The sequence below is a fragment of the Chanodichthys erythropterus genome, chromosome 3 (genome assembly GCF_024489055.1).
Source record: "Chanodichthys erythropterus isolate Z2021 chromosome 3, ASM2448905v1, whole genome shotgun sequence".
NCBI lineage: Eukaryota > Metazoa > Chordata > Actinopteri > Cypriniformes > Xenocyprididae > Chanodichthys > Chanodichthys erythropterus.
In genome coordinates this window covers 8,525,613-8,550,484 of record NC_090223.1, presented here as the reverse complement: position 1 = coordinate 8,550,484, position 24,872 = coordinate 8,525,613, and the positions used below count along the sequence as shown (strand labels likewise).

Genomic DNA, 24,872 nt, shown 5'->3' with positions numbered 1-24,872 from the left:
TGACTTTATTTCTGTCAGACGTCTACAAAAGATCTTATTGACAATTAATTATTATTGACATTTGACAGGCTCTTTTGTTAAACTACTGGGGGCGGAGCCCTGCGCTTCAGCCAATAACAGGTCAGACGGGTGCAAAACGTACAGTTCAGATGGGGCGGGGCGATAAAGTGTCGGAGCTTGTTTTGATGTTCAATCAACTTGTTTCGTGTTGAATCAGGATCACTAAGGTTTATTATTTTAGTGAATGAAAGTGAGCTATGCTCTTATTCTGATGTTTTGGCAGCTTCTGAAATGGATCAAACCATTGATATCACCAGAGCACTGAGCAGTTGAAGTAAATAAAAAACTCATACAAGATGACCCTCTTCAACAAGGCAGAATTAATGAATTTATGAAGCTGAAATAACCTCAACATCATCAACAACAGTGAAATAAGAGCGTGTGATTTATCTGTCAATCAGTTGCAATGTAAAAGTGTAGTTTGTTACTATAGCAACAGTGCACCCCCCGCACATTTTCAGCAGAATGAAAGAAGATCATTTTATTTAACCTTGTGCCCCACATTATTGTTTTTTCGTTTGTTTCTTTCTTTTACTGACACCTTTCTATTCACAGTTTTAATCCCTCAATTCTTTGATCAAACCTCGCACTTTTCCTTCTGTCCCTTTCTTAAAAAACATTATGGACATTATACATTATAGTTATACAACGGTTGCTTTTGGCAACAGTAATAGCTAATACTGTATCTAGGGCTGGGCGATATATCGCATGCGATTGTCACGCGCATTTCGTCAGTAAAGCCGGTTCCCTGATTACCGCTAAATCGCCATCACCTGCTTTCAAATGGAGCGGCATTTAATAGACAGAGCCGTAGATCACTGACAAGCTACGCAATATCACGTTCATTATCGAAGGCGATTCATCTGCGATAATGAACGCGATATTGCGTGGCTTATCAGTGATCTACGGCTCTGTCTATTAAATGCCGCTCCATTTGAAAGCAGGTGATGGCGATTTAGCGGTAATCAGGGAACCGGCTTTACTGACGAAATGCGCGTGACAAACGCATGCGATATATCGCCCAGCCCTAACTGTATGTTTGCTTAACATTGCATCAAACACAACAATTTATGAGATTAATAGCATGTTTTGCTCCAAAATCCCTATATGAAGTCAGTCATGTTTGAAATAACTTGCTTCTGTGGTCATGTTGCTTCTTATCACAGAATAAGACAGAATCAGTGCTAGAGCTAATGAATATATCAGTGGTTCCCAACCACAGCCCTGGAGGCTCCCAACACTGCATATTTGATTCAAATAAAATAAACCACATGTATCTCTCCTTTGACACACTCATTTCAGGTCTTGGAGTCCCAACTAATGATCTGAATCAGGTGTGTTTGATTAAGGAGACATGGAAAACATGCAGTGTTGGGGGGCTCTGGAATATATCATTTTATAAAATTCTATACTCTAATACAGCCTATGTCGATTAGTGTTACATTATGATTATACATTATTCTTATGAAAATCCCAAGATGGCTTGAAGAACACAGATAAACACAGATATATCCTCACCATCATGTGTTTACTGCCTTCATGTTTCATCAGTCAAATCAATCTGCATGTTATTATTATTTACTAAAACTCTCAAAAGTTTGGTCGCATGTGATCATGTGGACATTAATTGATCTCAAAATTACATGCAAGAAGAGCAGAATGGGGCGTAGGACTCGCCCAAGACAATTTCTGATTGGCAGAAACACTCGTGGGGATGGGTCAGATTGGATTTTGCCTTGATTCCGGCTTACTTTTACAATCGTTCTGCTTGCACATTTACATGCTCTTCGACCACCAAGATCTCATTCCAAGACTCATCAACTTTTCTGCCTGAGCCTTCGTTGAACTTTGCCGAAGGTTGAATTGTTAGCATTATTGTGTTAATGGTTTGATCGCAACAGTTGTTGATGTTGTGCTAATAGTGTTTAGAGTTTTGAAAATGTGACTACAGAAAGAATGAACTGATTAAAACTGTACAAGTGTTTGGTAGTTTAGTACTAGTGCATCTCGAACATGAAGTTATGCTGATGAGGAGAGCTGTGTGAAGAGATTTGAAGAAGTGTATTGAGAAACATGTCCTAAAGATAGTAAAAACTGTAAAAAGTGCAGATGACTTTAATTGTGTTCATCATCCCATCTGGGTTTGATTTAAAAATAAATGCTCATTAGCTGTCACTTCAACAGTCCAGTATGGGAGTAAACTGGTTGTCAGCGCCACCTGCTGTACTGATGTGAATTTGATCTTCATTCAGCTCTTCATCTATTCTTTTTACATTTGGTTTGAAACTATGAAGTGAAAATCTCAAGCACAAAACAGATCCACACAGACACAATCATCAACTCACAGATCAGACACAATATATGAAATCTGACAACAGAAACCATGAAAGATTGTGGATGCTTGATATCAATGCAAGATAACAAAATTAAAATGAAACGCTTTCAGGATAAATAACCAGCAGGAAAACATCACACACGACTATGCTTAATAATTCAAGAGGAGAAGAAATTGTGATAATAAATTAAATATGATAGTTCATCTGAATCAACACTGAACTGATTGAGCTGAATAACGACACTACTGTCTTTCAGAGCCGCTTTACAGCAGAATCTGAACCGTCTCCACAGCTGTTTCCATGACTGATCCTGTTTTTATCACTGTGAAGCTGTTTTGACAAACTACATCAGTCCAGACAACATCCCAGCCATCGAAACACCAATGATGACAGAGACAGAAGAAGCTGCAAGAGAAAACAGCACTTGGATTTTGAAAGACACTTTCAGCTATTTGAAGATCTCCTCTGAGTCTCCAGAAGATCTTCCTCATTTGAACAGACACTTGATTCCAGCAGAGCTGATGGAGATGAGGACCTCCGGCCTGCTGGAAACAGCTCCAGGTTAACTTTACCAGGTTCAGCAGGTAATATAGTCACTGGTCATGCCTCAAGCCTCAAGTGTCGAGTCTAGTTTATTTACAGAGCGCTTTACCACTACACTATAGACCAAAGACTCTACAGTCAGTAAAAACACCATAAAACATCAAATATATGCATCAAAATCATTAACATAAGACCAAATACAGACCCAAAAGCAACAATTCAAAGCCATAGAAAATAAGGAAGTTTTTAAGTGAGATTTCCACATCTCAATGGAGGAAACCGATCTGTTATCAGCCAGAAGGGCGTTACACAGCCTCAAACCAGAGAGAGACACACACACACACACACCTTCCAGAAAGCAGGTTTGTATCTCAGAGAAGATGTCTCCATTCAAAAGTGAAAATATTGTATGTATTCATGGACTCTGTTTTTGAAAATAGATGAGAACAAGAAGAAAGATAAAACACTCACCTCAAACAATATTAGTAGACTTTTCTTTCTTCTCTTCTGAACTGTCGTGTTGAACAGCGGCTCTGAAATTTCTTTCTCTTTCTCTGAAAATAAGGAAGTGAAACTGCTTTTCAAGTGTCAGTGACAGTCAGACGTCAGCAAACACATTAACTCTTGGCAGTTTTTTTAATTCTGAAATCTGTGTTCTCACCAAACTGAACTGTTTGGAAGTAGTTTGTTTCAAGTTTTACTTTTTTTTTTCTTCTTTTTTTACAAAAGGTTAGAGAGAAAAATACTGTACCTTGGTACAACAGTATTACTCGCACTATCAAAAGAGAAACTCGTAATCTAGAACGCAAATGGAGACAAACTCGTTTAGAGGTCTTCAGAATCGCGTGGAAAGACAGCTCGTTCCGTTATAGAAAGACTCTAAAAACAGCCAGAGCCGAGCATCTCTGCAAACTCATAGAAAATAATCGAAACAATCCACGGTTCTTGTTTAGTACAGTGGCTAGATTAACAAGTAAACAGACATCACCAGAACAAAACATTTCATTAAAGTTTAATAGTGATGACTTTATAAATTTCTTTACTGAGAAAATCGAAAGTATCAGAAATACAATTGTAAATGTACAACCTTTAACAGAGTTTTATGATTCAGCCTCAATTATCGCCCCTCAAGAACAGTTGCAGTGCTTTACAACTATAGGACAGGAAGAGCTAAATAAACTTATCACTGCGTCTAAACCTACAACATGTTTACTAGATCCAATACCCACTAAACTACTGAAAGAACTGTTACCTGTAGCAGAAGAGCCTCTTCTCAATATTATCAACTCGTCTTTATCTCTAGGTCACGTCCCACGACCGTTCAAGCTAGCAGTTATTAAGCCTCTCATTAAGAAACCGCAATTAGATCCAAATGTATTGGCAAATTACAGACCCATCTCAAATCTTCCATTTATGTCTAAAATATTAGAAAAAGTGGTGTCGGTCCAATTGTGCTCTTCTTGCAAAAAAACGCTATCTATGAAAAATTTCAGTCAGGATTCAGGCATCATCATAGCACAGAAACTGCGCTCATTAAAATTACAAATGACTTACTTCTAGCTTCTGACCAAGGCTGTGTCTCAATACTAGTGTTACTTGATCTCAGTGCTGCGTTCGACACTATAGATCATAAAATACTCCTAGATCGACTACAAAATTACACTGGTATTCAGGGACAGGCATTACGGTGGTTTAGGTCGTACCTATCAGACCGTCACAATTTTGTTTATATAAACGGGGAAAAATCTAAGATAACGATAGTAAACTATGGAGTGCCGCAAGGATCAGTGTTAGGCCCTCTGCTATTTTCAATATACATGCTGCCACTCGGCAATATTATAGGAAAACATGGAATTAGTTTCCATTGCTATGCCGATGATACTCAGTTATATATTTCAACATAACCAGATGAATTCTCTAAATTATCCAATCTGACAGAATGTGTTAAAGAAGTAAAACATTGGATGACTAGTAATTTTCTTCTATTAAATTCAGATAAGACTGAAGTATTACTTATTGGGCCAAAAACCTGTACACAGAATCTCTCAGACTACAATCTGCATTTAGAAGGATGTACTGTTACTCCATCCTCGACAGTTAAAGACCTGGGTGTTATATTAGACAGCAACTTGTCCTTTGAAAATCATATTTCATATGTTACAAAAACAGCCTTCTTTCACCTCAGAAACATTACTAAGATACGGAATATGTTATCTATTTCTGATGCAGAAAAGTTAGTTCATGCTTTCATGACGTCTTGACTAGATTACTGTAATGCTTTATTAGCTGGTTGTCCTGCTTCCTCAATAAACAAGCTACAATTAGTACAAAATGCAGCTGCTAGAGTTCTTACCAGGTCAAGAAAATATGATCATATAACACCAATCTTATCATCTCTACACTGGTTACCTATTGAGTTCTGTATCGATTATAAAGTATTGCTAATGACCTATAAGGCTCTAAATGGTTTAGCTCCTGTGTACTTAACTGATCTTCTATCGCCCTACAATCCTTCATGCTCTTTAAGATTACAAAACTCTGGATTTCTGGTTGTACCTAGGATATCTAAGTCCACTAAAGGAGGGAGAGCGTTTTCACTCTGGAATAGCCCTCCTGATAATGTTCGGGGCTCAGACTCGCTCACCCAGTTTAAATCTAGATTAAAGACGCATCTCTTTAGCCAAGAGTAAATTAATTGCCTAAATTATTACATTTTCTAACTGCATTCTTTAAATTGTGATGTTTACATGCATTCTCTGTAAAGCTGCTTTGAAATGATATGTATCGTGAAAAGCGCTATACAAATAAATGTGAATTGAATTGAATTTTCATAGCGGAGCCACTCAGAGTCTTTCAGCCATTCTTTCCTTTGCTGGTGGATCCACAGTTACTTTGTCTTAACAAAATAAATGTCTCTGTGTTCTTTTCATCATTCAACATTATAAAGGAGCTCAAAGAAAGGGAGTGATTGATTGCTAATGTCTTAAATCTGCATTAAAGTTAAGAATGTAAAAATGGGGCGAGATGGCAACATGTGATATCCTGTTAAGATGATAAAAAGGCAACTTTTTTGATAACTTTTAATAATGTATTGAAATCATTCAGATGGTGAATGTTGTTCTGTGTCTGTTCTGGGACTGTACTGCTCTGAGCTTCTGCTCCTACACTTATGCTGTCGAGACTCAAAACCACTATGGTCAAAATGTCTCACAGCGTTTCAGAGTAACTTTGTGGCATATTTTAGCTGTAGGAAACTAGAACTGATCAAGTCTTCTAACAAATCCATTAAAAAGTAATGATTTAAATATTCTGCCTTTGAATGCTCTTTTTATATAATTACAAATGATATTACCAACATAACAAAATCTGTGAAGTTGAACTGAAAAAATTAACATGAATTTCACAATGTCATCATCTTGTGAGCTTTAGTGGAGTCAACAACTTTGTCTTTACACGTTAGCCAGACAAATTTTGTGCTACTTGATTGAGAAACTGAAGGGCTGAAACTCAGATGTACACAGGTTTCAGTTCATGTCTGTGGAAATAAAGACTGAATATTCCCTAAATTTATACCGTCTCCTCAACATCATAGGGAATGCTTTTTGTTGTTTAGGAAGTGAATATTAGCCAGATTTAAGCAGTTAGCCTAGATTTTAAATAAGTCTGTTGTTCCTAGTGTGCAGACTCTTGATCTGATGTGTGTTGGAGCTCATCGTTTGGTAGTTCTGCTTTTGGCATCAGTGGTATCGAGATATTGGAACAGTTTTTTTTATTTTTTTGTCGGTTTTTTTTTGTCGAGTACACATTAACATGACAGAAAACTGCAGAGAAGCTGCACACATGCAACAATAAAACATAACAGAAACACAAATTAATTTGTTTAATTTAATAATGATGATTTATTACAGTAGGACTTATAGCTTACAAAAAAGTACAACTATTACTTTTTTCAAATACAAGTGTAACTATTTTTTTTTACCCGCTTTCTATTAGCCATCACATTACAGATTTTATTTTAAGGTGCTTTTTTTCTCACATATCCATTTAAAAACATTATCACATGGATAACCATACCACCCTAATGGATTCAGCACAGCACAGTTTTCCTCTTTGTCCATGTTGGGCTGTCCAGACGCCCAGAACCTGCATGTACAGATAAGCATTAGATGTTCAGTGCTGCTTTCTGTGTGATATGATAATCATTTATATCATATTAATCGGTTCAGTTCAGTAATTTCTCACCCAGAGGTCAGTGTGCTGCCATCAACCCATTTCCATGTGCCCTCCACATCACTGTCATTTAGACCAATCCAGAATTCAGCATCAGTTTTAAAAGAGTCCTAATAATAGAAAAGAAGTGAAATCATTTCTGTAGTATGTCAGCTAACACACGTCTAATGTGAGTAAATGAATCATGAATCTGAATTAGTCAATCAGTGTTTCACTCACTTGTTCCTCTCTGTTGTTTATGATGATCAGATCTGCTCCTCTGTTCAAACAGTCTTCTCTACTATCAGCCCAGTTCTTCGTGTCAGAGGAAATGTAGTATAAACTGGATTGATTGCACTTCCATCCATCTAGTAACACAACCAGTTTAATTATGAGTTGTTTGTTCTCGTCCACACTGAACTGAAACTTACTAATATCCGTGTGTACACACAACATAAACACTGCATCTTTTAATACTAAAAGTGAAGTTCAAGATTACCCAAAAATTGTGCTAACAGTTGTTTTTTCTCCTCATTTAACTGGTTATTTTGATTAGTCCTGTAGCTAATGTCATTCTCCAATTCATCTTTCGTTTTTATCAAGCCTTGGATCTCATCACGTTCCTCGTTCCTTCGTTGTTTGTATTTGTCCTCACTGTTTTCATACTCATCAGTCTTTGTTCTGAGTTCGAGACCCAGCAATATGATCGCCTCGACCAGAAGAACACACTGCAGCACCAAACACACTGGAGCTCTTTTGTATCTTCTGTTCCTCACAGAATCAATCCCTGAACATCACAGACATGAAGATTAATGTTTCTTAATCACTCACATGACTAAAGTATGTGTGTTGATTGTTATAATGAAATAAATCTCAATACCTGTGCTGTTCCTCTTGCACATTTTTAGTCAGATTTTCTAAGTTGCTTGTGTGTGGAAAACACAGCTGTGTATACTGATACTTTTAGAGTTCAACGTTAACTACACCACTGTGACCGCACTGAGCAGTCATATCCTGCTTATATAAAAAAAGGTTTTGCAGATAAACAGCAACAATTTGTTAAAACATTTTTGTACACTACTAGTAAAAGTAGTCATGTTGTTAAGCCTTTGATATCAATGTAATAACAGTTCTTACTTCTTGTAAGTAATTGAAGTTGATTATTTTCCTCTTAAGTGTGAAGTTTCCGCATTACTAGCCTCACCATATAGAATTTAAGTAAAGAAGAAGAAGAAGAAGGAAAAAAAAATAGCCACACCCCAATCTCACTTCATTTGTTGAGTTAATCTATTGAAACGCATTCAGTAATGTTAGTATTTGGACACTTCAGCTTTCACTGTGAATATGGTGGATGAGGAGCTGCACACATGTATCACTAACAAAATATAATAAATCATAAAATATATAATATATAAAATATTATATATAAAATATAATCATGAATAAATGTACTCAGTGTTTTAATGATAAAGATGATTTATTACATGGAAACTTGCAGAACTATGTTTCAGAACAAAAAGTGAAATGAAACAAATGTTGTAACAACCCTTTATAGCAATGTAAATTAAGATGTGTTCTTCTCACAGATCCATTTAAAAGTTTTTTTACATGAATAATCAGCAAACCCTGATGGCAGATTTATGGCACAATCCTCATCACCAGCGCTATCACTTGGTTCTCCATCCCTCCAGAACCTGCAACAGATCAGCATTAGATGTTCAGTGCTGCTTTCTGTGCGATATGATACTGACTGTGAGATAAAGTTTGTCAAGACTAACTTTAATTTTGTCTTAATGTTTAAAAGCATTTTAAAAGCTTGTTTTAATGGCTGTACAGTCACACAGATGTACAGAATGACTGTAGGCAGTTGCTCAAGTGGTTGGTGTTTTGGGTGGTTGTATGATTGCAACGGTGTATCTAAAGTGTTCTGATCAGTTACCAAGGCATGCTATCTGGTTGCTTAGGCATTTCCAGGATGTTTGTACTTGGTTGCTATGGTGGTTTTGTATTGATAGGTTATAAAAGGGCTGAAATATTGATAGATTCACAGACTGTAGGTCTGTGCCGAGTTTGGTGGATGTAGTTTTACAGTGTGAGTGATTTCTCACCCAGAGGTCATGTTGGTGCCATCAACCCATTTCCATGTGTTCTCCACATCACTGTCAGTCAGACCAATCCAGACATTAGTGCCACCTGGAACTTGTTTTAAATACTCCTAATGAATGAAGAAACATATTTAAAGGTGCCCTAGAATTAAAAATTGAATTTATCTTGGCATAGTTTAATAACAAGAGTTCAGTACATGGAAATGACATACAGTGAGTCTCAAACACCATTGTTTCCTCCTTCTTATATAAATCTCATTTGTTTAAAAGACATCCAAAGAACAGGCGAATCTCAACATAACACTGACTGTGACACAACAGTTGGGATCATTAATATGTACGCCCCCAATATTTGCATATGCCAGCCCATGATCGAGGCATTACACAAGGGCAGCCAGTATTAACGTCTGGATCTGTGCACAGCCGAATCATCAGACTAGGTAAGCAAGCAAGAACAATAGCGAAAAATGGCAGATGGAGCAATAATAACTGACATGATCCATGATAACATGATATTTTTAGTGATATTTGTAAATTGTCTTTCTAAATGTTTCGTTAGCATGTTGCTAATGTACTGTTAAATGAGGTTAAAGTTACCATCATTTCTTACTGTATTCACGGAGACAAGAGCCGTCGCTATTTTCATTTTTAAACACTTGCAGTCTGTATAATTCATAAACACAACTTCATTCTTTATAGAATAAAGAGTAATTAATTATAATAGAATAATTCATAGCTTTAGCCACAGAGCACAGCCTCAAACTCATTCAGAATCAATGTAAACATCAAAATAAACACTGTACTTACGCGATTAGACATGCTGCATGACGAACACTTTGTAAAGATCTATTTTGAGGGTTATATTAGCCGTTTTTTATGTTGTTTAAGGCAAGCGCGAGCTCTTGGGGCGTGGAGCACAAGATTTAAAGGGCCACACACCCTGAATCGGCGCATTTATAATGATGCCCCAAAATAGGCAGTTAAAAAAATTAATAAAAAAAAAACAACTATGGGGTATTTTGAGCTGAAACTTCAAAGACACATTCAGGGGACACCTAAGACTTATATTACATCTTTTGAAAACATGTTCTTCAGCACCTTTAAAGCAGCAAAACTGTTATCTAAATAGGCTGAATAATTAATACATTCATTCAAGAAATTCATTACAAACAAAGACGTACAGTTCAGACAAATTTCACGTCGCTCACATACTCAGAATGTCCACGAAGGAAAGTGTTGTCAGACTTTAGTTATGTTCAGTCTGCAGGCAAATGTAGCCCAAATCAGATTCTTTTGCTCACATGTGACTCAGATCTGTTTTTGTCATGACCGTGTGAACAGCACAAACCACATGGAACCTGATCTTTTCAATTCCGACTTTCATACGTGGTACTAAATCTGGTACAGATCAGATGTTTTGCAGTGCGACCTCGGTTTGAACAGTCAAATCAGAATTCATGTGACTTTTACATCACTCTAGTCTAGAGCAACATTCGTCACAATTCTGAACTCATGGGAGTCAATTTCAAAGGGTTTTACATACACGACGTGGAAGGACAATGATGTGTCAGAACTCATAAGTATTACAGTGACAGCTCTATATACAAGCAAAACACGAGGACTCCTACCATAAATTTCTCTTTTATCTCTTTTATTGCATCCTCCTCTTTTTTTTTCTTTTTTTTATCGATTGTGTGTAAATTTACTAGCTTTAGCAGCAGATAAATAAATCACACTATAGCACACTATAAATAAATGTGTAATCACTGACTTTAATGTCCTCCATGTTTACTTCCGTATGACAGTGTGCTGCGTGATGTCTTTTTTATCATTCTTTTGCGCATGCGGGTCAGTCCAGGACCATGATCTGTTCACACTTGAATCTGATATTGGCCACATTTAAAACAATGTGAACAGCTCTACAAAAACATTGGATCTGAGCCATAAATCGGATTTGAGCATCCTCACAGTGTGAACGTAGCCTTTGTTGCTCCAAACTTAGGTATGGTCAACAAACAAACTTTCTCTTTCACTCACTTGTTCCTCTGTGTTGTTTATGATGATCAGCTCTGCTCCTCTGTCTGTACAGTATCTTCTGCTCTCAGTCCAGCTCTTCTTCTCAGAGGAAATGAAGTAAAGACTGGATTGATAGCAACTCCATCCATCTGTAAGAACAACCAGTACAACAATTAGCTCTTTATTTCCTTCCACACTGACTGACACAACTTATTTATAACAGGTAACCTGAAACATACATACTATATTCTTTAATAATGAATAGTTGTGTAGTTTTAGTGTAATGTTGTTGTTGTTTTTTTTTTACCTATTTTATGTATCCGTTGCCTCAGTTCTTTCATCTCCTTCTGTAATGTCAATTTTTCTGTATTCAGGGTTTCATTATAATTTGATAAATTTGTAGTATTCTCTTCCAAGATTGTTTTTCTTTTTCTTAACTCATCTATTTCTTCTGTGATGTTTTTGTACTTGATGTAAAACTCATCAACCGTTTGAGTGAGTTTGATGGCCAGCACTATGACTGCAGTCAGCAGAAGAACACACAGCAGCACCAAACACACTGGAGCTGCTCTGGAGCTTCTGATCCTCACACAAACACTTCCTGTAAATTACAGATATGAAGATAAATATTTCTCAAACACTCATTTGAATTGAATGTTATGTTGCTGTAATGAAATGAGTCTTAGTACCCGAGTGTTGAAGTGTTTGATATATGGCAGTGTCTGAGTTCTCTGTCTCTGTCCTGACCTCATGATGGTTCTGTGTGTCTCTGTTGGCATCAGTGATCATCTCCTCACCATCTTCTCTGTCCAGGTCTTGTATGTCAGGGCTACTATTGCCGTGAGTCCTCTTGTAGATTTTCGGTCTTTTGGAGTCCATTGTGTGAGTTGCTCGTGTGGACGCTGCTGTGTACTGATGCTTTTATTAGCTGAACATGAACTACACCACTGTGACCGCACTGAGCAGTCATTTCCTGTCTGCTTATATAAAAAATGTTTTGGTGAAGGATACAGATCAAAGTTGTTTTTTCTTCTTTCTTTCCCCCTTCATCTTGTAAGTTAATCCTTTGATATTAATATAATTTAAACTTTTTACAACTTTCTCTACAATGTGAATTGTAGAACAATGTATCTTTATTAAACATAAAAATTAAATTACACTTAATGTTGTTGTACAGTGTAACGAATTAGCTTGGATTATGGGTGGAAAAAAAAAAGATACTTCAGTAGAATGTCTTAAGCAGACCATCAAAATAAAGTGTCACCCTTAATTGTGGTTAAAGACTGTTCTTCTATTGCATAAATCGGCTGCTATGCTCGTGTATTCTTGCACTAGTTGGTCAGAAATGGAGAACAAAATTGATCTAATATTAGTGCATCTAAAGGTTAAAATATGCAACACTAAAGAAGGCTTCAAGAAAAGTTTTGAACTTTACTAATTCAATGAGGCTGTTAATTATGTTAATTATGTGCAATCAGGCATTTTGAATAAAAATAACACACCACAAAACTTAACATATAATATTAACAGAAAATCTTGACATCCACCCAGGCTCTCTTTGGGTCTGTTTACACCTGGTCACTTCATGCATTTTTACTGATCAAATGGCTTTCTGATTGATCAAAACAATTCCATTTACACTTGGCCACATAAATGTGTCACTTAAAGCAACAAATATGACCTGCATTTTATTGATCATCAGCTAATTTCAAAATGAAAGACCGCAATAGGAGAGAGTGTGGCAACAGCACTATCTGGCAGTAACATGTTTAGTCTATAATACGCACTCACATGTTTATTTTTTAGCATTTTTTTGGGAGGATTAAAATTTACATATGTGGGCCGTATTCACAAAACATTTTATCTTACCACTAAGAGTTCTCCTAAATAGCAGTAAAAGTTCTTAGCTAAGAGTTTTCTCTTAAAACCTATTCACAAAACTGCTGAGACAAACTTTTACTAGGGAATAGACTGAAGTCTTAAAGGTCCCGTTCTTCGTGATCCCATGTTTCAAACTTTAGTTAGTGTGTAATGTTGTTGTTAGAGTATAAATAAAATCTGTAAAATTTTAAAGCTCAAAGTTCAATGCCAAGCGAGATATTTTATTTAACAGAAGTCGCCTACATCGAACGGCCAGTTTGGACTACATCCCTCTACTTCCTTCTTTAATGACGTCACTAAAACAGTTTTTTGACTAACCTCCGCCCACAGGAATACACAAAAAAGGGGGCGTTGTTGCGCTCCCACGGAGAAGATCAAGAGTTGCGTTTGTAGAGTGTGTTTGTCGCCATGTCGTCGAAACGCTGCTATTTTCATCCCGCAGTCCAATCACCGGGTCTGATTCCGGCTCAAATTGATAGGGTAAAGTTAAAGACATGTTTACAATAACACTGAGCGCGTGCATCTCCACGTTATGTTAAGAGGCGTGACCTTTCCGGGCAAGGAGCGCTAAACTGCTGTCGAATCACAACACAGGAACCGCTGGCACAATCAGAACTCGTTACGTATTTCTGAAGGAGGGACTTCATTGAACAAGGAAGTCATCAGCCCGTTTTTATGACAGTGGAAACAGCGGTATACAGATAAGTAAATTATGTGAAAAATACTGTGTTTTTTTACACGCGAAACATGAACACATGTTATATTGCACACTATAAACACAATCAAAGCTTCAAAAACCCACGAAAAACGGGACCTTTAAGCTAAGAATAAGGGCGGGGTTGACCTCGTTGCTATGGAGTAAAGTGATTGGCTGATGGGGAGGAGTCAAAGATTTAATCATAGAAATGTTGTAAAATGAAGTGTCATGCCATATTAAAATAAAGGTTTTAAAATACAAATGTTGTCCTATTCAAATAAATATTTTTTAATAAAAATGTTGCCATAGTCAAAATAAAATTGCTATATTGTTGCCATAAAGGTTTTAAAATGTAGGCTAACTGATGCCCACCTGACATGAGCATATAAATATGCTGTGATATAGTTAAGACATCTTATGTGAGAAAATATCTCTTAGCGACAGAAACCACTTATTAGTTTCACTTCCTCTAAAGTATTTTTAGCACAGCAGGTTAAAGGTTTCACTTTAAGATGTACTTTTTTTTTTCTTTTGAATTCAAATGTTTTACCACTAAAAATATTAATAGTGCTTTTGAGATATGTTTCAAATAATGTACATTCATGCAAGAGTGCAGTCATATAAGTTTCTCAATCAAGTAGCACAAAATGTCTGGCTAACGTGTAAAGACAAATTTGTTGACTCCACTAAAGCTCACAAGATGATGACATTGTGAAATTCATGTTAATTTTTTCAGTTCAACTTCACAGTCTTTGCTAGATTGTTAAAATAATTTGTTTATATATATATATACACACAAACCCGATTCCAAAAAAGTTGGGACACTGTACAAATTGTGAACAAAAAAGGAATACAATAATTTACAAATCTCATAAACTTATATTTTATTCACAATATAATATAGATAACATATCAAATGTTGAAAGTGAGTCATTTTGAAATGTCATGCCAAATATTGGCTCATTTTGGTTTTCATGAGAGCTACACATTCCAAAAAAGTTGGGACAGGTAGCAATAAGAGGCCGGAAAAGTTAAATGTACATATAAGGAACAGCTGGAGGACCAATTTGCAACTTATTAGGTCAATTGGCAACATGATTGGGTATAAAAAGAGCCTCTCAGAGTGGCAGTGTCTCTCAGAAGTCAAGATGGGCAGAGGATCACCAATTCCCCCAATGCCGCGGTGAAAAATAGTGGAGCAATATTAGAAAGGAGTTTCTTAGAGAAAAATTGCAAAGAGTTTGAAGTTATCATCATCTACAGTGCATAATATCATCCAAAGATTCAGAGAATCTGGAACAGTCTCTGTGCGTAAGGGTCAAGGCCGGAAAACCATACTGGATACCAGTGATCTTCGGGCCCTTAGACGGCACTGCATCACATACAGGAATGCTACTGTAATGGAAATCACAACATGGGTTCAGGAATACTTCCAGAAAACATTGTCAGTGAACACAATCCACCGTGCCATTCGCTGTTGCCGACTAAAACTCTATAGGTCAAAAAAGAAGCCATATCTAAACATGGCCCAGAGAAAACGCCTGCGCTTCTGGATCAAGGATAATTTAAAATGGACTGTGGCAAAGTGGAAAACTGTTCTGTGGTCAGACGAATCAAAATTTGAAGTTCTTTCTGGAAAACTGGGACGCCATGTCATCCGGACTAAAGAGGACAAGGACAAGTTGTTATCAGCGCTCAGTTCAGAAGCCTGCGTCTCTGATGGTATGGGGTTGCATGAGTGCGTGTGGCATGGGCAGCTTACACATCTGGAAAGGCACCATCAATGCTGAAAGGTATATCCAAGTTCTAGAACAACATATGCTCCCATCCAGACGTCATCTCTTTCAGGGAAGACCTTGCATTTTCCAACATGACAATGCCAGACCACATACTGCATCAATTACAACATCATGGCTGCGTAGAAGAGCTTTCCTGAGCTTTCCTGTAGCTCAGTGGTTAGAGCATGGCACTAGCAATGCCAAGGTCATGGGTTCAATCCCAGGGATTGCACATACTCAGATACAAATGTATAGTATAATGCAATGTAAGTCGCTTTGGATAAAAGCGTCTGCCAAATGCATAAATGTAAATGTAAAAATGTAGAAGAAGGATCCGGGTACTGAAATGGCCAGCCTGCAGTCCAGATCTTTCACCCATAAAAAACATTTGGCTCATTATAAAGAGGAAGATGCGACAAAGAAGACCTAAGACAGTTGAGCAACTAGAAGCCTGTATTAGACAAGAATGGGACAACATTCCTATTCCTAAACTTGAGCAACTTGTCTCCTTAGTCCCCAGACATTTGCAGACAGTTATAAAAAGAAGAGGGGATGCCACACAGTGGTAAACATGGCCTTGTCCCAACTTTTTTGAGATGTGTTGGTGCCATGAAATTTAAAATCAACTTATTTTTCCCTTAAAATGATACATTTCCTCAGTTTAAATTAGGGCTGTCAAAATAACACGTTAATTTCGATTAATTAATCTGAGAAAAAATAACGCATTAAAAAAAAATAACACAGATTAATCCATATTGACCTTTGAACCTGGAGCCGTTTTAGCCGACTATAAATGAGGGAGATGACTGCTGCGCTGACGGACAGAACGAGTAGAGAGCTCCTCTCTCGTGCGCGCGATCTCTCTCTGTCTTCAAAGTAAGCACCGTCTTTGCACTCTCTCTACCTCACACATAATAATCTAAATCAACTGACACAAATCCATGTTTCACGAGGCGCATTAGGAGAATGTTTTTCCTGAATAACCGTTGGGTGTGAATAGTGCTCAAACGAAAGTCACCTCATCTTCTCTGACAGGCGCCCTGCACGTGCAGCTGACATAAACCACACTTTCAGTAAACAAAATGAAAATCCTATCCAGTGGTGAAGTGTTTTCTGTGTTGACAAATCTTTTGCGATGTCCTAATAACAGTCACGATTCGCACGCAATGCGTCAATGTCCGCTAATGTCTAATTTGCGACCTAATGACTCATTTGAACAGATTTATTTTAATGAATCATGACAACAACTGATCTGTCCACACGGTCTATAATGAATCATTTACTCGAACAACTCAGAAATGAGAACATAAGTGTGCTTACCCCATTTAGCAAGAGTGGTTAGTAAAATTAGCCTTAATAATCCACAATATTTTCAGGTTATTTAAATGACAATGTGTAGTAAATTAGGCCTACCTATAAAATCAGTTAGTTTAGACTGGAGTGAGGTGAAACCAGAACAAAGCAAGTTGTTGTTAGCTAGGTGCATTCGATTTTATATGGTAGAAAATTATATTATTAGTTAATATAACTTCTAAATGCTACTTTTTAATACTTTTCAGCAAAAAAGCATCTTCTCTTACAAAGCTATAAAATCACTTTTTTTTTTTGCAAAGAGGGCAAGAAAGAATTAAAGTGACAGGTACTTTTTTGTCAGTATTGGGCTCACAGATCACGTGGGTAGGGCACTTTTTGCTGACTGTGTGGATGACCATGTCTGTCACCACCAAAGACCATTTTTTGACCCAGGAAAAACCCTGCATTGATTCATTTGAATTGAAATATTTAATACTTTCGCAACAAAAATTATGTATGGGATTAATTTAGATTAATTAATCACAGAGTATGTAATTAATTAGATTACATTTTTGGTAACAATTTACAATAACAGTACATGAATAACCATGAACTAATACATAAATTAATAGTTACTTCAACATGAACTCATGATTAGTTGAGATATGAACTAATGAAGAGTGATCCTTAACTACAACAGGAGTCATAGGGATTCATGCATGAAAACAGCAACCTTAACTATGCGTTAATACATGTTTGTTAATTAATGCATTAATTAACATTTAGGGGTAAACTAAATAAATCAGCCTAAATAAGAGTAAACAAGAAGTACTCTGAATTTGAATTAAACGCGATTTAATACTGTCATAATTTACACTGTAATATCATAATCTGCCATCTGCAGCTTTGTGACAAATAATTGCAATGGCACATGATTATTTAGCCATTAATTACATAGATCTGTCTAATCAAATGTGGAAAATAGAATAACTACCACTAATAAATTTAATTTGATCTAAACTGTTTTCTGATTTTTATAGTTCATTTATATTTAGTCATATAGCTAAATAGTCATAGTTTATTCCCGGAACTAAAGTATGTAAGGTTTGTTTCTGGCGGGACCCTCATTAGTGGCGCACGCTAGGTGTTCTCTTGGCGCGTTTGTTGTGTTGCTGGCATTTTAAACTAATGTTGACTGCTTTGGTAAGCCGAATTAATAATTAAAGACATATTTACATGTGTGTTTTATTGGGGTTTTCAGGAGGTTATGTGCAGTTATTAACTGTATTTGTATTTTTGTCGTTTAAATGTATATGCTTTGATTAGCATTAGCTTGTGGACGCTCGCGATTTTACATGTAAATGTGCCTTATGTGTGTCTTTACAGGTATGTTTATGGCTTGCTTTCAAGTCCATGTATGTTTAATAATATAAATAAAAGTAAAATACAAATACTTTTTATTTTTTTTGTACCGGGGTGTAAAGGAATAAGGATGGCACTCTATAGTGTTTATTCATATATTAGTTAATGATGTGTGATATGTGCATCATGTCATGACTTTACTTGAGGGGGCACAATCATAATTAACTCATTATTAACTAAACATATACTAACATCAACTAATGGCTTGTTAATGTATACTTATGTCATGACTTTACTTGAGGGGGCACAATCATAATTAATTCACTGTTAACTACTTACCAAATTCAGCTCATGATTATCATTAACTTACTATCAAATACACTTGTACTAACACAACTATATAAGTATTCAGCCCAGTTAAGTGATGTTGTGTGACTTTTCAGAAAGTCAGAGAATGGAGGTACAGTATATGATCATGGCCTGCGTCTGGATGGAGAGTGAACTTCTGAATCTGATCCCAGCAAACGCTCCCTGACCTTAGTTCATGTTTCCTGTTTGGTTATTTTTTTGGGAACCGATTCCTCAGGAACTGATGTTAGTCACAGTAGTTTAGTTTGATAGGAAAGAATATCACAAAACATGTTAAGACCTTTTAAGATAAATAGTGTATTTAGTATTTTATATGTTTGATAAGGAGGATAAGTGAAAATAATGGCAAACTAATCATGTGCCTTTCAGTGATGTTTATAATGAAGCTGCTGATGTCAGTAGTTTAAATTCTGACAATAATAAATTGTTTACATTTATTTCAAAGTCCAAATATGTATTATTCCTTCTTATAGAGACTGTTTGATTTAGTTTACCCTAAATGTTAATTAATGCATTAATTATCAAACATGTATTAACGCATAGTTAAGGCTTCTGTTTTCATGCATGAATCCCTATGACTCCTGTCGTAGTTAAGGATCACTCTTCATTAGTTCATATCTTAACTAATCATGAGTTCATGTTGAAGTAACTATTAATTCAGGTATTAGTTCATGATTATTCATGTACTGTTATTGTAAAGTGTCACCCAAATTATGCATGTTTTTATCTTTACTTTGTTAATGGATCAACCTACAATATACTTTCAGTATTAATCAATCAAAAATCAAGGTTTGTTTTTCCATTGTGTTCTTGGTGCATTTTCCATAGATGACAGAAGCCAAAGAATTCGAGAGGCTTGCTGCCGTCCCCAAACTGGTCCTGGTGTTGCCCCATGCAAGCGCAGATGCTGAGAGGGTGTTTTCAGATGTGGGACTGAACAAAACCAAGAGAAGAAACAGCCTAGCATTGGATGGCACCCTGTCATCAATAATGACCATAAAGATGGCCAATCTGGAGCCCTGCTTCACATCGGAGCCCCCCTCAGACATCCTCCAAGAAGGCCTCAGGCCAGTATAACCATGCCCACAGATCACAGACAAGGACTTTACCCAGCTTCTGTTCTGCATCTGATACTGATTATGCCTCATTTTTAGTTATTTTTGTAATGCATTCATCAGTTTTATTGCTTGAAAAAGTTGTACTGTTTAAGCACTTTATTTGTTGCACTTTATTTATTTCTGATGAACCATGTGGTGGGAGGCCTTGAATGAAGAATAATGTCCCTCCATAAGTAATCTTGTGTCGTTTTTGGCTGAACATAAATCATCAAGTGCTCTTAAGAATACAGTTAACATAGGCTAGGTTTCAGTTAGGAATTAGTTTAATACCATTCTAATCAAAATATCAATCAACCTACATAGGTCAAATCTTAAACACTGGTCTATGAATAAGGCTTTATTGTGATACATAGACTTGATGAAATATGTGTGCATAAGCCGTGCTGGTTCATGTTTGGTGCAGGAGAATATGTTATATGTCTGTAAAAACTTTAAACACGGATACACTGCTAGAGCAGGCAGAGATGAATGAGCCGCATTTGAATTCTCCGCTGTAATGTGATCTCACACGAACAAATTTTCCATTTGTGCTGGTAGATTACAGCTAAACAATCCACATGCACACAAACACTGAGGAAACGAACACCAACAATGTCTCGGAATGACAAGAGACCGAGGCGAATCATGCCGGTGGTACACAAGGACTTGTATGGCTTAATGTAACGTAAATTATGTCTCTTACTAAAACATGTAGTAGAAAACCTGCCTATTACATTATTATTATAAAGCTTGGCTATTACAGACTGAATATTGAAAACATAACATATTGCTTCATATAGTTTTATTCCTCATTTCCCAAATCTATGATGGATAACTGTAAAATCCACCTTACTTTTGAAGCTTAGATAGTTTGCCCAAAAATGTCATATCTGAGGTCTGAAAACATACAGAGCATCTTATCTGTTATTCTGACCGGATTCTCCAGTTTTCTTTTACTGCAAATGCAAATAAAAACATTAACAAAATTATTTAATATATAAATGATATAATTAATTATATTAACAAAAGTTGGGAGAAATGTCAGTATTTCACAGAATTAAGCAAAAATTATTTTACTTAAACACATACCAATAAATAGCAATGTCAGAAAAACTAAAAATAATTTTGCAATGGTCTTGGATGTGTGTGTGTGTGTGTGTGTGTGTGTGTGTGTGTGTGTGTGTGTGTGTGTGTGTGTGTGTGTGTGTGTGTGTGTGTGTGTGTGTGAAATAAATGAAGAGGAAAAATATATTGTTTACTTACCAAAAGAAATTTGGTCTTCCCAATATTTTACCAATGTAAAGCAATATCTCATACATTCATCACTATGAGCTTAAATATGTGAAAAAGGAAACTCTTCTTCACAAGTGACACATATTTCTGAGGTGGTCTAGCTAGCTCAATCATCTGTGGCTCACAGTGTAACCTCTGACCTTCATATCGTTCATCAGGGAGATTAACACTCATACCTAGAATTAAATGTACATACTGTTTACATAATGTAGGAGGGCAAATAATGTGTAAAAAAAATTCTGTATGATGCAGGTACCACTCTAACACTGTCTTTGACCTCCATTTTAAAACAATTTAATTAACACATTCAGATTTTGTGGCACAGTTGTTGTTTGGGATTGCAGTAGGTTTGGACAGGGGTACCTAAGCAGGACATATGCTGTGGCACAATTACATAGAGGTGGACCTCTTTTTATTCTCAGCCCAAGATGGTCAGTGTTGGACTCGGACAGAAAGATTTAAGAAACAAACATCAACTCCACTGCCCAGTCCTGTGCACAGCGATGTTGAAGCATCCTCTGTTTTCATGGACAAACCTGGTGATGTGTCATGCATCCCAGAGGAAATGAGATCTGATGAGGAATCTCAACCTGGATTCAACTATTACTCTTTTAATATGAGATTGTGTATGACCAAATTGAGTCAAGTCATAATAATGTTTTTCTTTATTTCAGTGCTGCTGACAAGTTCATTGTGTGCCGAAGCCAGCTGATGTCTCTCTTTACAAAATGGTCTAAAGCGCAGCATAAGGTTTCTGAATGAGCAACATTTGTCAGCCCTTATCACAGACAGAAATCATCAGGTAAAGACACACATGTACACAAAACAAATCTTGCTGCTGACTATATTTACAACTAAAATCAAATGTTCTTATAATCAATGTTTCAGGTTGTCAACTGGGTGCAGGAGGAATTGTGTCCAAAAGGAACAAGCTTTTGTTCCTCAATCTGGTATATTGGCAAAAGTATGTATGTTGATGAAGGTAGTTTAATTTAGGTTGCCTATAATTACATTTTCCTTTTTAACATTTTGTGTTTCTGTTCCAAAACAGGTCTAGGGAAAGCTTTTTATCTTGTAGAAGATATATCAGTCTGGTCTTGCCAGGCAAGCTGTAAAGGAGAGGGATTGTGAAGATCTCCTAATGGAGATGCAGATGTGATGGCGGACAAGTGGAAAAGCATGGTCAACCATGTTCAGGACATCCACCAACATGGCACTCTGGTTACAAAATAAATAAACTGGTTGTTTTCAAAATAAAACCCTCATAAACTAATAACACAACAAAGATAATATGAATAAGAGAGGTGCTTTTGTTTTGAAACAGGATTTTTAACATGCTCCTTATTCAGGTAACTTTTGCTTAGCTGCTGTCGACCTACTCTTAACCCGCAATGACTTATGGGACAGTTGAGTATGTTCAGTAAGATCGCAGTGCATACTCCGGCATTCTTGCTAATCTAGAATATATCTGGATATTTCTTGCACACTCAAGATTGACATACTATCCAGTGTGAGTGCACTACATACTCAGTTTAGCGTCATTTGATTTCAACCAGCAAAAGAATAAAATAATACATGAAGAAGATGTGATACAAATCCCAGTGATCGTACAGTCATGGTTCATCTGAAGAAGAAAATGTGTGTTTCTGCAGGATCTAGTGTAGCAGTTAAACTGGAGAGTGAAGCTTGTAAAGGATGTTCAGCAGTTTCCCCACAGCATCAGACCTTTGCACTGGAAGCATTTTCATTCCCTCATCCTGAACTTTGTACCAAAGTGATGTGATGAGAGTATGTGATGGTTGTAGCGATTAATCAATTTATGGGTGAAATATGAATATAATAATTCATAAAGTTCCAAGGAGGAATTAACCATATATGGTGACTTAATTACAACAAATTATAATCAATCACATATATGATTAGTTCTGGTTTAACAAGTATGTAGAAAACTATCAGTTCGTCCAGCAAACCAGTAAGTAATCCACACTATTACGACTATTACGACAGAAATGTTATCTTCTGGCCACGAGGATAAATTCCTATGATAGCATCCAAACGTAAAGCAAGGATATTAGAATCAGAACGTTAAAGTGACTCGGTTGTTGTTGAAGGAGCAAGTGAACACAAAGCATGGATATGATGTGTTTAATATACGGAACGGGTGATACAAAGGTTATACGGATAAATGTACACAAGTAGATACAGATACATACAAAGTGAAAGAAAAAGGCAGAAAGAGAGATGATCAAAGAATGGCCAATTCCAACAGTTAACCTTAAAGAGCCAGCAAGGAAACCCAGTATTTAAAATCTTAAACAAATACTTGTTCAACAGTTGTTGCTGCCGCGTTGTTTGAGCCAGAGCTCCGTCGAGCTGATTCCTAATTGTTTGTTTTTGCCTCGTAAAATCTAACTTATAATCTATCACTCTTTCTTTTTCGGTGGGGGAACACATCCCCAACATTATTTTATATAAAAAACATTTGGATTACCTTGATATCGCTAGTTTTATCCGACTTCCCGAACTTTCGCTACTAGCTTTAGCCCGTTAGCATTAGCGGCGTGCCACGCCCACGCTACGCTAGCGTTTGTACTCTTCTATCTCACAATATTATTGTTTCATCTAAGTTACTCTAATGGCGAGTGTATTGGATGTTTCTCTACCTTTGTGTGCAGGTGAGGACACGTTTGAGCTGCATGCGGTGCAGTTGGAACTGGAGGCCGTGGAGCGGCAGATCCGGATCCTTCTCGAGAAGCAGGCCGAGCTACGTGAGCGGCAGACAGCGCTGGAAGCTTCTCGCGCTGGCGCTCACCAACCCTCGGTAAGTTTGCAGCGCGATATTAACACTCCTGCTTCCTCTACGCCGTGTGTTTCTCTGCACAGGGCCCGAGCACCAACGCGTTCATCCCAGCCCTCGTTCACTCCGGCGCCGTCACACCAGGGACCTTGGGTGCTTCAGCAGCGGAAGACGCGAGCCAGGCCTCGGACCAGGACCTCTCCTCCTCCGCCGCCCCCGGTCTTCAACGTCTCGACACGGAACCGCTTCTCCCCTCTACGCGAAACAGAACGCGATGCTGTGATCATCGGCGATTCCATCGTTCGGCACGTACACGCTACGTTAGGTAAAAGTAAGGTGCGCAGTCACTGCTTTCCTGGTGCTCGTGTTCTCGATGTCTCTGCGCAGATTCCCGCGATCCTCAACGGTGCTGAGACCATCGGAGCTGTAGTGCTGCACGCGGGGGTGAACGACATCAGGCTGCGGCAGACGGAGGTGCTGAAGCAGGACTTCAGAAGCCTGATCGAGACAGTACGAGCCACATCGCCCGCGACGAAGATCATCGTGTCCGGACCGCTTCCGACGTACCGACGAGGACATGAAAGGTTCAGTAGATTATTTGCTCTAAATGAATGGTTGATGTCTGGGTGTAATGAACAGAAGCTGCTCTTTGTAAATAACTGGAATCTTTTCTGGGAGCATCCTAGGCTTTTCCGTGCTGATGGCCTGCACCCCAGCAGCATCGGAGCTGATCTTCTGTCAGAGAACATCTCCAAGACGCTTCGCACCATATGACTAGTAAGTCAAACCTCAAATCACAGCCTGTGTTCTGCCCACTTCATTGATAGAAATGTGAGTGTAGTACAGTCTATAGAAACTGTGTCTATTCCCCGAATAGTGAAGTTTAACAATAAAAATAAAAATAAAAGGATCTAGAAAAAACCTAATCGTGATCAAACCAGATTTTTGTAAAATTACTGAACAAAAACAATCTCTAAAGCTAGGGCTACTAAACATTAGATCTCTGACACCGAAGGCAGTTATCATAAATGAAATT

At 37.3% G+C, this 24,872-nt stretch overlaps 3 protein-coding genes across 9 annotated transcripts in view; all 3 read right to left on the bottom strand.

Annotated features, from left to right (window-relative positions):
* LOC137017021 (NACHT, LRR and PYD domains-containing protein 3-like) overlaps positions 1–3,485 on the bottom strand; it is a 114,107-nt gene extending 110,622 nt beyond the window's left edge. For all 7 annotated transcript variants that reach the window (XM_067380910.1, XM_067380911.1, XM_067380912.1 and 4 more), the window contains exon 1: positions 3,411–3,485. The gene's annotated coding sequence lies outside the window, so the exon portion shown is untranslated. The remainder of the gene's footprint in view (positions 1–3,410) is intronic.
* A 3,438-nt stretch (positions 3,486–6,923) lies between these two features.
* Positions 6,924–8,050, bottom strand: LOC137002973 (CD209 antigen-like protein C). The gene is made up of 5 exons (XM_067362961.1): positions 8,029–8,050; positions 7,648–7,935; positions 7,389–7,516; positions 7,182–7,279; positions 6,924–7,082 (listed from the first exon to the last, which is right to left on the bottom strand). Exons 1-5 carry the CDS (start codon positions 8,048–8,050, stop codon positions 6,950–6,952), a joined length of 669 nt encoding a protein of 222 aa, XP_067219062.1. The 3' UTR covers positions 6,924–6,949.
* On the bottom strand, positions 7,793–12,176 carry LOC137017024 (C-type lectin domain family 17, member A-like). Its single transcript, XM_067380918.1, has 5 exons — positions 11,959–12,176; positions 11,577–11,870; positions 11,291–11,418; positions 9,257–9,363; positions 7,793–8,842 (listed from the first exon to the last, which is right to left on the bottom strand). Exons 1-5 carry the CDS (start codon positions 12,146–12,148, stop codon positions 8,713–8,715), a joined length of 849 nt encoding a protein of 282 aa, XP_067237019.1. The 5' UTR covers positions 12,149–12,176; the 3' UTR covers positions 7,793–8,712.
* Between the last annotated feature and the right edge of the window lie 12,696 nt (positions 12,177–24,872).